This window comes from Strix uralensis, chromosome 3 (genome assembly GCF_047716275.1).
Source record: "Strix uralensis isolate ZFMK-TIS-50842 chromosome 3, bStrUra1, whole genome shotgun sequence".
Lineage (NCBI taxonomy): Eukaryota > Metazoa > Chordata > Aves > Strigiformes > Strigidae > Strix > Strix uralensis.
The window spans coordinates 117,680,298-117,694,262 of NC_133974.1; the positions used below are offsets into that span (position 1 = coordinate 117,680,298).

At 50.5% G+C, this 13,965-nt stretch overlaps 1 protein-coding gene across 4 annotated transcripts in view; it reads right to left on the bottom strand.

Annotated features, from left to right (window-relative positions):
* The window catches only part of LOC141941421 (phosphofurin acidic cluster sorting protein 1-like), a 73,230-nt gene that overhangs the window by 13,255 nt on the left and 46,010 nt on the right, over positions 1–13,965 (bottom strand). For 2 of the 4 annotated variants that reach the window (XM_074864139.1, XM_074864142.1), the window contains exons 2-6: positions 8,284–8,371; positions 1,150–1,239; positions 661–786; positions 310–472; positions 63–154 (exon numbers count right to left, since the gene is read on the bottom strand). In XM_074864139.1, the coding sequence (XP_074720240.1) occupies positions 63–154; positions 310–472; positions 661–786; positions 1,150–1,239; positions 8,284–8,371 (559 nt within the window). Of the gene's footprint in view, positions 1–62; positions 155–309; positions 473–660; positions 787–1,149; positions 1,240–8,283; positions 8,522–13,965 lie in introns of those variants that run through there. The other 2 variants (XM_074864141.1, XM_074864140.1) reach the window with 1 other exon arrangement.

The window sequence follows — 13,965 nt, forward strand, 5'->3', positions numbered from 1 at the left end:
CCCCTGACTCTACTCCCAGAAATGGGACCAGCACATAAGCTACCTTGCCAGGCCTCCCTTACCTGACCCTGCACAGCATCATCGCTGGCTTCCTGCTCTGAGGAGAAGCTGTCATCCTCTTCTTCAGAGTAGTTATCAATATCTGGGGAGCGATCTGAAAGCAGAGTGAAGATGTCACAGCTAAGCATGATGCCTATCACGGCTCCAGTAAAATGATTGGTATTGCTGGCAGGCGCTTGGGGATGCACTCTGTTACCCATGTCCTGTCCCAAACGCTTGCCTTCAGGTCTGTGATGAGCGCTAACACACCTGAAGCTTTGATTTTAGGACCTGAGGGAATGCTCCCATCCTCATGGTCAATGGGTTGACTGGACAAAGAGTAGATACTGATTTCAGCCACTCGGATGCTCGCGTCCTTCATGTTGCTGTGGAGGCCCAGAAGCTGCCCGCCATCCGTCGGGTGCTGCATCACCTAGGCAGACAGACAAGCCCCCTGTCAGGGTGACACAATGGCAGCTGGCAGCCCACCTCCTCTGTCACAGCTAGCCAACAAGCCAGAGCACTCACAGCACCGAGCGCCTGTCAGCCAGCCCAGCTCCCTTCCCAGCGATGGCACAGGGAGGCCATGCGAAGCTTCCTGCTGTTCCCAGCACCCAGTACCTCAGCCATGTTAATGATGCCCACTGCAAGGGTCTTGTAGCCTAGGATCGTGCGGTTCTTGTATCTCTTCCTCCGCTGCAGCATGATCTGTAGTTTGTTGCCATCTCTCTTGAGGAAGTGTGGGTACTGGGGAAGGGAAGCACAGGGAAGATGGCAGCATGAGAGCAGGGCTCAGTGGGACACACAGGTAGAAAACTCTTCCTCAGTGCTGAGGTACAGCAGGATCTGACCTGCTGAGCTTTGAGCTGCCCCTCAAAGGCCAGCTGCCCTCCACATCATTCTCCAAATCCCCATGCCCAGCAAAACAACCTCTGGAGCAATGGAGCAGCTGGCCAGCAGCAGGAATCCGTGCTGTTATGATCTGAGCATGGGCAATCACAGGAGGTCCCTCCTCAGAGGCTGCCCCCTTCACACTGAGCTCCCAAAGCTGTGCTTGCCAAGAAATGCGAAGTGAGGGAAGCACCAGGGAGCCCAGGCAACACAAAGTACCTGCAGTGAGAAGGTCAGCTCCAGCTCGGTCTCCATCAGGCCGCCAGGCGGGAGGGCATATTCATTTGATCTCAGGACTCGCTTTGAACCCTACAACAAGATTGGTAGATGCACACAGCTAAGCTGGAGCATCTTGGCCACAGACTCGACTCCATCACACACACACACACAAGTCAATGGTGTTCACAGTCCACAAGGAAAGAGCCAATGCCTTGACTCTGTTCTGTTCTGTTCCACCTTGCAGACCCACCTTACACACACCAATCAATGCTTCGCAAAAGCCTGCAGTTTCTCCTGAGCTGCCAAAGGCCTTTCTCCTTGCCCACCTGCCACGAAGCACTTGCTCTTCCCAAGCCTGCTCTGCATAATCTGGCTCCGTGCACCTGGAGCCCACCAGCCGCTGTGGAGGGGGACACTGGTAGAGCCAGAGGGAGTCATGCATACAGCACCAGCAGGAGAAGGAAAGGGTCCAACACCCTGCCCCTCCAGGAGAGCACATCTCTGCCCCCCAGGACACAGACCCAGTGTGGACCCCTGCCCAAGCACAGCTGGCAGGATGGCTCTGCTGAGACCAAGGCAGAATGTACCAAGGGAACAGGGGTCCTGTGCCATCCCCCCACCCACCTTGCCCGTCTTGTGTCAGAAAACTCCTCCTAGTCTTTTCCTCCAGCAACAGTCCTTATCTCTCCACATCTACAAATGGGGTTTTGCCCCAGGAGGGCAGTAAGAGAGGCACTCTAACCACAGGCCCACTCCAACTCCTTCCTTTACTTCTGTCCTATCTTTACTATCTCTATGGCTTGGCTGATGACAGAGACACTGAATGACCTGAAGGATGAAAAATGCTGTCTGCACGCACCACGCTTGCTTGGTCGCAGGGTGGCACAACTCACAGACCCCCCAAAAGGCCCATGCCTACTTGCTGTGTCCCTGCAGGGCTGTGGGACCAGCTCCAAGTATAAAATAGCCCATGGTGGTTCCTCACTCTCTCCTGCCTCCCTGTGAATGGGCCAGCAAGCTGAGACACTGACTTAGGGAAGCAACAGGATAGGCCAGTACAGCTGTTCTTGCAAATCAGTTATCATTGGCTAATGAGCACTCCTTAACTTAAACTGTGGGCTAGTGAGCAGATGGGTCAAAGCTAACCAAATAGGCACAGCAGTCCAGAGGAACTGGCTCTCGCCTCATGTATGTTGCCCCTTCCCAGGACCTCACTGCATCCCCACACCTTGCCCAGCTTGATCCTGACAGATGCCGTGGCCAGTAGGATCCTAAGTTAGCCGTGGCCAGAGACCCTTCAGCAACTTCGACAAATCCTAGATTTGGCTATGGTTAGATGAGGTTAGAGCCTCGGTGAGGTTAGAACCCCCAGCTCTTCCTCTCCACTGCAGATGGGACAGCAGCCCCCGAAGTCATGACAGGAGCACGCAGGTGACACTATGCAATCAAAGAGAATGGCCACGGACACAGGCGTTTTTCAGTACCCAGCGAGCCCCAGCAGGGTCCAGCAAGCCTGGGTGGTGCTGACATGAGGCCTTTCTTGCATCTCTGTTGCTGGTGTTACCTGTGCTACCAAGGAAAAAGAACAACCTATAGAGCGGAGGCAAGAAAGGCATCCACATTTTGCAGTAATGCAGCATTACAGTTCTCACTGATACCTCAGCAAAGACAAGCTCTAGCAAAACACTCCTTCCTTTTCAAGAGGTCCAGTCTGAGCTGTCAGCAACATTGTTCCCAGCAACTGTGCCAGAAGTGAGGCTTTCCTGTGAAAGGTCTTCCTAAAATTGAAGAGAGGAGGCGAAGCTCATCCCTTTCACCATCTGTGAGCTTTCCTGGCCAAGAATGCACTGACTCTTCCTGAACTCTTCTTTAATAAGAGATGATAGGTGGTCACTATGACAGTGACCATTTACTTTAGCACATTTACCATTTGCTGTTTGTTGCAGAAAGACTGTCCACCAAAAATTTGTTCTTTCATCAAAACATACATACTGGTGCAATTATTCTTCTTGAAGATGCTATTTCTGGGGAGAGAGTTACAGCAAAGGAAAGGTGAGGACAGCCTGGGTGGTGACTCACTGGTCTGGTGAGTGAAGGTTTCATAAACATTGCCATCCTCTGTGCTACTGTCATTTACCACTACGGAAGTTACACACCCAGCTCCAATCCTTGGCTCTGGCCCTCAGTGAAATGCCGGTGCACATCCATGTGGTATTTCAATAACTGGGACAAAGGCTGGTTCATTATCACAATGCAAGCAGCAGCGGAGCTCAGAGACCCCTAAACAGCAGTGCTTTTTAGGTATGGGCCAGTTCTTTATGGAGGCAATGACCTGGCAGGCTGCACCCTGGCTGAGTTCAAGTCCTAGGAGATACCTGGCCTGTGGGTTCACACGAAGGGAGAGAGATCATAACGTCTAAGCTCAGCCAGAGGACCAGCTCACAGGACGCCATGGAGCATAGCACTTGGGACATGGGGTAGAAAAAGGGCTAGACACTGTACTGCAAATGCATGAGGTACAGTCCTCTCAGCAAGGTAAAGCCACTACCTAAAGCTCAACTTAGGTTTCTTGAAATGGATGGCACTCACATATCCATTAGGAAACACTGATCACCTTCAGGAGCAAACCATGACCCAGCAGAAACTAGCATTGCTCCAATTAAACAGATTAGAAACTAGCACCTGGTGGCTACTACCTGCCCAGGGAGTTAAGAATAATTTGGGATTTCTAGTAAGGTCAACACAAACCTCATGAGGTTCAATGAAGGCAAAAACGAAGTCTTTCTCTACAACACCCCACGACAGTGCTGCCTGGGAAGAATCCCAGGCAACAGGACAGGCTCTGCAGAAAGGGGCAGGGGGGATCCTAGGGGACATCAAGGTACCCTACAGTGGCAGCATGCCCTGTAGCAGCAATGACACCAATCTCAGCCTCAGCAAATGTGCAGGCAGAGAAAAGGGATTCCTCCCCTCTGTTTAGCACTGGTGACACCACAGCTGGATTCCAGAGCCAATTTGGGCTCCCCAGTACAAGACAGACATGGACAGACTGGAGCAAGTCCAGCAGAAGACATCAGGGTGGTCACAGGCTGGCACAGCACATACAAGGAGAGGCCGATTGAGCTGGATTTGTTCAGCTGGAAAAAGAGAGGGCGAAAAGGATACTTTACTGCTGCCTACAGACACTTAGCAGGAGGGTGCAGAGAAGACAGAAGTGAACTCCTCTCAGAGGTGCACAGAGACAGAGTGAGAGGCAATGGGGATGAGCTGGAACATGGGACATTACCGTTGGATGTTGGGATATTTTTTTTCTCTGTGAGTGCAGCCAAATCTTGGGACAGAACACATAAAGACTGAGGATTCTCCATCCCTTGAGAAATTCAAATCTCAACTGGCCATGGCCTTGAGCACCTGATGTAGCTCAGCTGTTCTGCAGTTTGAGTAATGTCAGGCAAGAACAATTTCTCAGCAGAACAGCTGAGTATCACCATCAGTACTACAGGAAAATGTAATATCAGGCTGTTAGAGTGAAGAACACAGATGACAAAGACTGTCAAGGAAGTGAAAAGCAATAGGGAGAGGTTATGGTCACAGATCTTCACTACCTAATAGACTGAAAACATACAGGAGCTTTCACTACTATACACAGGGACATGATGCCCAGGTCTGGTTTGCAAGGTACAATACCCAGCTTCAGGTATAAATCTGTCCTGATGGGTCTTGTTTAACACACAGGGTTGAGGCTAGAACAGCATACCAAACCTGGAAAAGGAGAGAGGACTAACACAGTATGGAAGACCAGGCCAAGGCAGACAGCAAAGCACTACCCAGAATTCAAGATAAAGGTGCATTTTGGGAGAGAATAGCCCATTAAATATCTTCAGCAAATTCAGTTCTTTGGGGTGTAGCTGGGAATGCTCAGGCAGGAGTGGAAAATTCTTCAAGTGATTGCAAAAAGATTAGGAACAAAGCATGAGTGAAGTGTAGACAGAAGACTCTGCATGTACCTTCCATGCATAGCAAGAAGGAGCATGCATAGCAAGAAATCCAAGTTCCTGCAGGGAGTAGGGCTGGGGGAGCAGGTAGGCCTGGCAGAGGCAAATGAGCTTCTCAGCCTGGCCTGTTTTGTAGCACACATTCCAGTCCGCTATGTAGGGGCTGCCAGCATCATCCCTCTACAGCAGCACTAAGGGTTGAACCTGAGTCACCAGCCACATCCTGCAAGCAGCTGCAGGAGGATCTGCATCCCTCCTACAGCACCTGTCCCAGGAGCTGAAAGTTCTGGGACTGGTGGGGCTTGTTTGCTTCTTTGATTATTTCCTCTATTCATGGCTCAAGACTCGGTGCTTCTGAATTATAGTAAGTGTCTCTGATGAGAGGGAGCACCATGTTTCCCTTCACACCATAATCAGTTATGATGCCAAGACAGGTATGTGCACCTTTATGGAGCTGAGCCAGGCACATCGGAATCTCTTAATGCCGTGCTGAGCAATGCACAGAAGGAAACGCTCTATGACATCTCCAGTCTGTTAAAACAATAACAAGGGATAAAAGTTTAAAAACCTCTCAAGTGATATGAGAGTAAGTCCCCTTTTTCACAGTAGTTCAGACTTTATCTCACTGGAAGCCACTGAGCATTAAATATGCAAATCACCTCTGGGAAATGGGTATGTTCTGTAGACATAGAAAGATCCCTTAGTCCTTTGACAGCAGTCTTTTCAGATGAAGGAAGATAACAGCACATGCCACACTTGGAAGCTGTCTTTTAAGACCAGAAGGGCATGATCACCGTGAGAATATCAGATATTCTAGACAGGCTTGGGTCACGTACATTCATTGATCAGTCTGTCTCCAGCACTAGGGCTGTTGTCTTGGTGCCATCCCCACTGAGGCAGGGTCAGAGCTTTGTTTCCATGCAATCTGCCTTTCAGAGCAGCAGCTTCCTGACAGGCAACTTTCTTAACCCAACAGAGCTACTACTGAAATGAGAGAAAATATAGCTCCCCTTTCCACTAGTCCCCAGCTGCCCCCTTGGGAACTTGCAGGTCCACAAATTACATGCATCAGCTGTTTCCATCCAAAAGATGGAGATGGCAACGCTTGTTGGGCAGCCTTCAAACAGCTTCTTGCTAGCGTGAGTCATCTGTTACCTAGGAGAGGAGCAGGAGGGGTGGATCCATCTGAGGCCATTCTGTAGGCAGGCTGCACTGAAGCTGCCTACAGCTTCCATCTGCCTTCCAGGAAGGCTCAGCAGTCCCCGACCCTGCCAAGACGGCTGGTCAGGCAGGTGGAAGCAGCCTGGGAGGCACACAGATCCACCCCAGTGAGTATTGAACCACAGGGTAATGTGGGCAGAAGCATTCTCCTCCAGTTTCCTTCAGCTTTGCAGAGAGCCTACACCAGCATGCAGCCATGGGTATGTGGCCATGCAGAGAGGAGGTGAACATGTTTAAATTAAGACCCTGAATGCAGCCTCCATTGCCTGGCTAGGAAAGGAGACCTGCAGTGAAGAGCCCCTGTGGCCTCAGTAATTTCTATTACTAACAGGGTGCACGGTTGGCCTGTAGCAGGGACAGGGGTGATCTGTTTGAAAGAGCTGGAGTGCCACTGTGCAGCCTCTTTCACAGTCTCACATTGTGGTTCATGAGAGAGGAGGCAGCTGAGGACACACATGCTCAGCACATGGCAGCCGCAGCAGAAGGTGGGGCTGCACAGGAGCCCAAGGTTCCCCAGTCTGGAGAAGCACAGACAACTTGGGCCGACAGTCCGGGAGATAAAAGGAGTGAGGGGTCAGTCTAGCCCTCCCTGCCTCGTGGGACCCAGAGTCCCCAGCTGGCTCCCAGCCCCCCAGTCCTGTGTTGCTGGCACCTGTGGCCCAGCCTTGATTTCTCCTGCATTTCCAGGGGCCAGGCAGCTCTCTCCTGCCCAGGTTGTTCCCTTGCTAAAGCCTGCACCAAAAGGGTGCAGGTCTCTGGGGTCTCGGGGCTGAAAGCCCAGTGCTTTCAGCTCTCCTGAATAGCACCATACACACAGTGATGGAAATGCCAGCAAAGTTGGACATTGGTCAATAGTAAGTGTGGACCACAGCATCCTCCTGCTGTCCTCACTCCAGGCCCTGGGTTTCACACATTTCGCTTTCAGTTCCTTCTGTGCAAGCGAATGAGATCGGCCATGAAGGCAAACCCCAGTTCCCAGAGCTTCACTAATGCTGCAGCTTCCAGCACTAATCCAGGATTTAGATCCTAATGTGTGTGGCACAAAGAGCTCTGTGGGAGCGCAAAGCTGCTGAGCTCCCACCCCACAGTGCTTTCAATGGGATCAGCAGCTTTTCTGCCAGCTGACAAGAACGAAGGAAGGACACCAGCATCTCAGCTGTGTTAGGGGAGCTGTGGCAAGGACTGCCTACTCAAGAGGCATCTTGCTTCCATGCTGTCCTTTGGCAGGCGGAAAGGATGTGCCCACATCCACAGGGACCCAACTGTTCACCAACAGCTGCAGAGAGGGAGAGGGAAGGATCACACACACCAGGATGGCAGCAAATTCCCTCTTCCCTTAGTGATAAAGATCCTCTCCCCTCCCCTCTGCCTGATTTGGAATAGAGGCACCAGACCTAGCAGGGATGCATAGAGAAAGGGAGGGGACAGCAGAGGCAGCAGTGAGACCACACAGGGTGCAAATGTCAGCAGAAGTCATGCACAGAGCCGCTGATCCCTTGCACCCTTCCCTTCCCACCCTTCACTCCCCAGGGAGGGGATCTGGATGGAGGGCACTGCCAGAAACCACCCAGCACTGAGCCTGTCTAAAGGGTTGGGAACAGTGGGGTAGGGGATGTCAAACTGTGAACAGCAGCTCGAGATGAGGGCTTTGGCTGAGGCAGGCAGGGAAGCAAGACATACTTTGTCCCAGCACAGAGGCCTGACCAAATTCATCCCTGATACAAATCAGCACCAGGCAGCTTACTGCTGTCCCTGGGGCATCGTTCCCACCTGCCTGAGAGTCAAAATCTCCCCAAGGGTGCTAACCAAGACAGAAGCAAGGGGTTGGCACAAGGCAAGGGACATGCAGACCAGCACTTCACAGAGGGCACAAGGATGGGCTTGCTGCCATCAGGCAGCAGCAAGAAGAGGAGCCTACCTGAATCTTCACAGCAATAAGTACAGAGCTCAGCTCTTTGTCCAGCTCTTTCAGCACTGTGAGTTTCTTCAGGCGCAGACTGCAGAGCCTGTAAGACAGAGAGAATGGGACACATTCAGGCACCACCATCCCTGGGACCCTGCCACATGGCACCCGGTGCTCGGAAGGCAGCCTGGATGCTTGGCCCAGCCACAGGCACAAGCTTGGCCGAGGAACACTGGCATTCATGCACCACCGAGACAGCCCATTGGGGAAAAAAGGGAAGAAGGAAAATTAACAGAGCTAAAGCAGGCTTAAGGGATTAGCATGCAACAGGAAGTCCAACAGCAGGCCATGTGGTAAAGAGATCCCTTCCCAAGCAGGGCTGTTGCCAGCTCCGCTTAAATCTACCTTGGCCACAGTGCTGTTTATTTATAAACCAAAGCACTTAAATCCACTCTTATCCTGGACTTAGTTAAGGCAAATGTTCCCAGGCAGACATCACAACTCAGCTCTTCTCTTGCATAGTACCACACAGAGCTGACTTGGGAAGCTGGGAGCCCCGCAGGAAGCCTCATACAGCAGAGCCACCCTGACAACCTCAAACCCTGGGGACTCAGCATGGTAAGTGGCACTTCCAGAAAAAACCCATGATGGAGCCTGAGGCTGAGTGAGAAGAGCTACTTTTGCTGCTCAAAGGATTAGCCTGTGAGACAGAGAGCCACACTGAGCTCCTGCCTAGAAGCCTACACCAGGACTCCCATGGAGACTACTTGCAAGGGACTATCTGTCAGGGAGCACAGGCCAGACACGTTTTTACAAGCAACACTGGCACTCTCATGTTTTGCAAGCTAGCCTCTGTGTTCCATGCTTAATGTCTGCATTGCTGCAGCCAGTAGTACCCAGAACTTCTGTGGATACCAGTGTGCTGTACCTGAGAATTAGGCCACTCTTCCTGGAGAACAGATGGGCTACCACCAAATACCTTTCTGTCTGCTCTCTGAAGGCCAAATCTATTCCCCCCTGCTTTTCTTTTTTTAATAGAAAAAAACCTGCTCTTGCTATGCTAACATACAGCAACAGCGTAGAACAACCCACAGATGGAATGATACTGGAAAGGGAAGGAAGACAGCAATATTGCAGGAGAGGTTTAGGGTTTAGCAAGCACTCACTTCCTACCACATCCCTGCCCTCCCTGCTAAAATTATTTTAGCTTGTGCAGAAGGTTTGCTGGACTGTGACTGCAACCCTGCTGCTCTGTCCTTTGTGTTTGGATAGCAGGGCATGGAAGGGACCAGAAGTCAGGAAGCTGGGAGTGCAGGCACGCTCTGCCCACCTCTTTGCCAGATGGCCTGTATCCTTCAGCCAAAGCCCAGGGCTAGAGCCCCCTAAGCCCCTGTACCCTGGGCACCCCAGCATTGCAATCTGTGATCCCATCTCTGTCCACCCTTCCCCTCTGAGCCTCTGCTTGTAGGAAGGGAGAAATCTTATCATCTAGGGCAGGCTTCTTGCTCTGCACAAATACCTAGGCAAGGTTAGGAGTGAGCTGCGGGGAGCATGGCCAAAGACAAGGAGGCTACCTCTAGGGCAGGGAGGGCAGGACAGAAAGATTGGGGTACAGCAACCACACCAGATGTACTAAGGAAAAGTTTGCAAAAGAGGCTAAGCTTAGCTAACACCATCACTAACCAGTGTGAACTTTAACCGTCCCTAGTCCCTAGACAAGTCACAGAGATGAATGAGGCTTGAATGTATAAGACAAGGACAGAATGTCTACTCAAATTTTCCATACAGCACTGATCTAGTCGTGACATCTACCTGCATGGAAAAGTTATTTCCAAAAGATTAAAACTTTGTAAGGATATCCAGTCCTAATTTGAGGATATTGAAAGATTGTAATTCTACTTGGCAGTTGTTCTTACTGTAAAACACACTCCTTATCTAAACTAATCCACCCATTAGCTCTTCATGCTCCTCTCTGAGGCACTCAGGAGTCTCATCAGTATCTAGTATTTTTCCTCGGGGAAGAGTACATGCATACGGATCAGCTCTGCCCACTTGGGCAGCTCTTTTATCTTCAGTAAGTAATTTTAAAGCTTCTTTCTTCTCTTTCTATCCCTTTCCAGTTTTCAAGATCTCTTTTGCACAATGGGAGACCCTGTACTCTGCCCCTGGTCCTTCCCATACCACACGCAGGAAGGTGGTTACCCACTTGCACCCTCTGCTCTTCCCCTCCCACAGCACCCAAAGGTCTCACTAGCTCAGGTATAGTTTGTACCCTGCAACTTCTTCTCAAAACAGTGCTTTCTAAAATACCACTACCCTTCCCACAGGCATTAGCACACATGTTCTGGAGTCTAAATGTACTTATTTGCAGCACACAAGCACACAATTTTCAAAAGGGTGCTGTTCCCTAGCAGCTTGGCTGTCCCTGATGACCCTCTTTTGATCTCTTACTTAACCAATACCTGCATCACCCAGATTTGTGTCACCGCTAGGTGTTTAGCGCCAGTACTGAACAGCAGTGGGTCCCACACTAATCCCTGCAGATCTCTCTAGGACAGGATTGATCCACAGCAATCAGAACGGTATGCCTCTCCAAATACTTCAGCCAAATCACGTGGCAACTGCCCCATGGCCTGGCCCAGAACTGATCACTGTGTGATCCCCTCAAGTTGCTGAACTTTTTGGTAGGTAAGTTATAAATCTGGATCCACTTGCTCATGTAATTAAACAGAATAAGTAGCAACTGCTTTTGAGCTGTGGAACTACTGCAAGGACTTCCTCTATCTTGAGCTGTGGTGAACATGACTATAACACTGATAGCATCAGTGACTGCCAGCAACAAGGAAAATGAGCTCCAACAGAACAGTCTGACACTACACCCCTAACTCCACTACTGGTTGTTTACTGGTGAGAGGTACTTATCATTTCCTGGTATTATCTTCAGAAATGCTGCCCTCTTTCCATCACTAACTGAGATGGTCACTCAGCCAAAAATCCCCTTTCCTGATCATGGCTTTTTAAACATGCAACAAAATAAAGCAGCTCCTACTTTTCACTCATTTCACTCTACCTCCTTATTACCTCCTACTAACCTGGTACCAAGCAGGAGCACACACCCCATCACTGCTGCTGGCTGAGGAGGTAACAAACAGGAGTACATGTACACATACACACGTTCTCACACCCATCACTGCCGCCACCCCCAGCTAAGATGATGGTAACAGAAAGGAACACACGCACATACACACAGACACGTTCATCTTGACAGCACCACCCCCAGCTAAGGAGCATGTGTGTGTGCGTGCATCGACACACGTGCACACAGACACACACTCACACTCACCTTAGCTAAGCAAGCACTGACTTTCAAAGTCGGGATTCTGAACTGCAAGCAATTACATCAAAATAAGACTGAAGCGTGGCGGGGGTGGTGAAGAAAGAGAAAGGAGCAAACCCAGGAACTCACCAAGTTATCTGTCTGATAGCATTAAAACCTCAAAGGTGAAATTTTCTAGAGTACACGATTTTCTAGAGTATGTTCTAGGCATATTTTTTCCTTTTTCTTTCTGCTCCAGGTTGCAGCTTCCCAGCTGTTTCCTTCCTCTCTAGTTAAAGGATAAATTTAGTGGTTTTGCTCTGAAGTCTGATGAAACACTTGTAACACTGTCATCAACTTGGCCTGTGAGTTCATCTTGAAAAGGAAAGCTCTGTAACACATGCATTTTGTGAAATCCAGTGCCAGTAGTAAAGCTGTCGTTTGCAAACTCATTCAACCTCCTGTCCCAACAGGTGCCTGCTGCTCACAGGTGACACACACAGTGGCTGGTTTTACTGTTGCGTTTCAAGGCCAGTGAATGCCACACACCTCTGAAGCCCCCAATGCCAGGGGAATACAAACCAGAGGTACAGTTCCTAATGCTAGTAGAGAGGGAAGGAAAAAAGGATAAAAATGTGCACAGGACAGAGGGAGTAGGTTAGAGTCTGTGCTCTTCCCGTAAGCCTGAGAGCAACTAGCAAGGAGAGGAAAACAATTTTGACCTACTCATGGCCTCAGCAAAAAGATTTGGGGGTATACTGTACACAGCGGGGCAGCAGAAGCTTTAGAAGCACCCGGCAAAACTGGAGCTGCACAACTACCCAAAACTTACCCACAAACTCGCACAGATGCCTGGCAGAGAGGCAGCTTGAGCTCTGTGTAAACAAGGAACCTCAGACATCTCTCTTTGGCTTACTGACCACTGGTGAGTGGCAGCTCATTCTCTGAGCAGGATTATTTCCCTGACCATTTGCACTAATTTCTTCAAGTGGCAGCAGTCAGGCTCCCTGGGTTTTGCCTGTAGCTCCCATGCCACTTACAAATGTTAGGGCACATCCAGCTTTCCCAGCACTGGCCCTCCACACATCCTTGTCAACACTACTACCCTTATTAGATGCACAGTCATGGGCTAAACCTTCAATAGCAGCAGTTTAGCAGCTCCTCGATATTTTTCCTGACTTTGACAGGTTTGCCTTTCAAGATGATATCCACTTCTGAGACTGGGCTTCTGGAGAGATGCCAGATGTTCAGTGGGGCTCACAGCGTAGGGGACACTCCTGCACCCCTGCCCAATTGCTGTGCAGCACCTACTTCCTGCAAAGCTTCCCACTAGAGGGCAGAAGGCAGCCAGCCAGCACAGACACCCCGTCGGTGGGGATACCCTGCAGCTCTCCCTGCACACTGGCTATTCTCAAAGAGCAGTTTGTAAAAGCAGCTGTACCCTCTCTGATCAGAGCGGTGTCCAACCCTACAGCTCACCTCTGCTAGAGGCCAAAGCAGGTGCCAAGGGAAGAGCACACAAACGGGGTGCGAGCAGTGAGATACTGCCCAGAACATGCTCTCAGTCACAGCTTTCTGAAGTCAGGATACTCTCTGAGCCATAAGTGGTATGTATGCACGAGACATGACTGATGCACGCGGCGGGGAGGAGAGACCTACTCCACTTTCAGAAACCAAGTCCCTGTTGCCAGCAAACAGGAACGATGAACTGGGACAGCAGCAGATTCTTCATCAGGTTCTGCAGCTCAGGCATCAGGACAGGTAGGTGGGCCAGTTACATGCTTTAAGATGAATTGGGATGAAAGTTGACATTAGCCTCCTTTGAGAGCCTCCCCAAGCGAAAGTGTGACAGAGCACTCAAGGCTTGCTAGCACACTTGCCTCTGCCCTCCAGCAACTGCAACTGCTGCAGCCTGGGAAGGGCAAGTAAAGCAAGCTGCACTGAAGTGGTGTAACACAGTAGGATGCAGAGGCCAAGGGCCATGACAGCAACCTCCTGGGGTCCCCAAGGACAGAGCTAGGGCCAGGGCCACCAAATGCCTGCTGTGTCCCCCAGCTGAGCTACACAAGGCGGTGTGCAGTACAACAGCCCTGGTGCTGACCAGCAATCCTTCTCTTGCCATGAGAGGCATTATGGCTCCCCAGCATCCTGGCTGACAGCAGCTTGCTACCAATAGCACACGTTTGCCCAGCTGTTGGATCCAGAGCAGACTTCCGCTACTGCAAATTGCAGTAGGTTTGACTGATCCCAATTCCCAAAGGAAATCCCAAAGCATGAAGAACAGGAAGACAAAACTCCCTAGGTTGCTACGTCCCTTCATTTCCTGTAAAGTATTTCACAGCTTATGTAAGCTTTCCTATGCCTTAGGAAGTCCAGCCTGG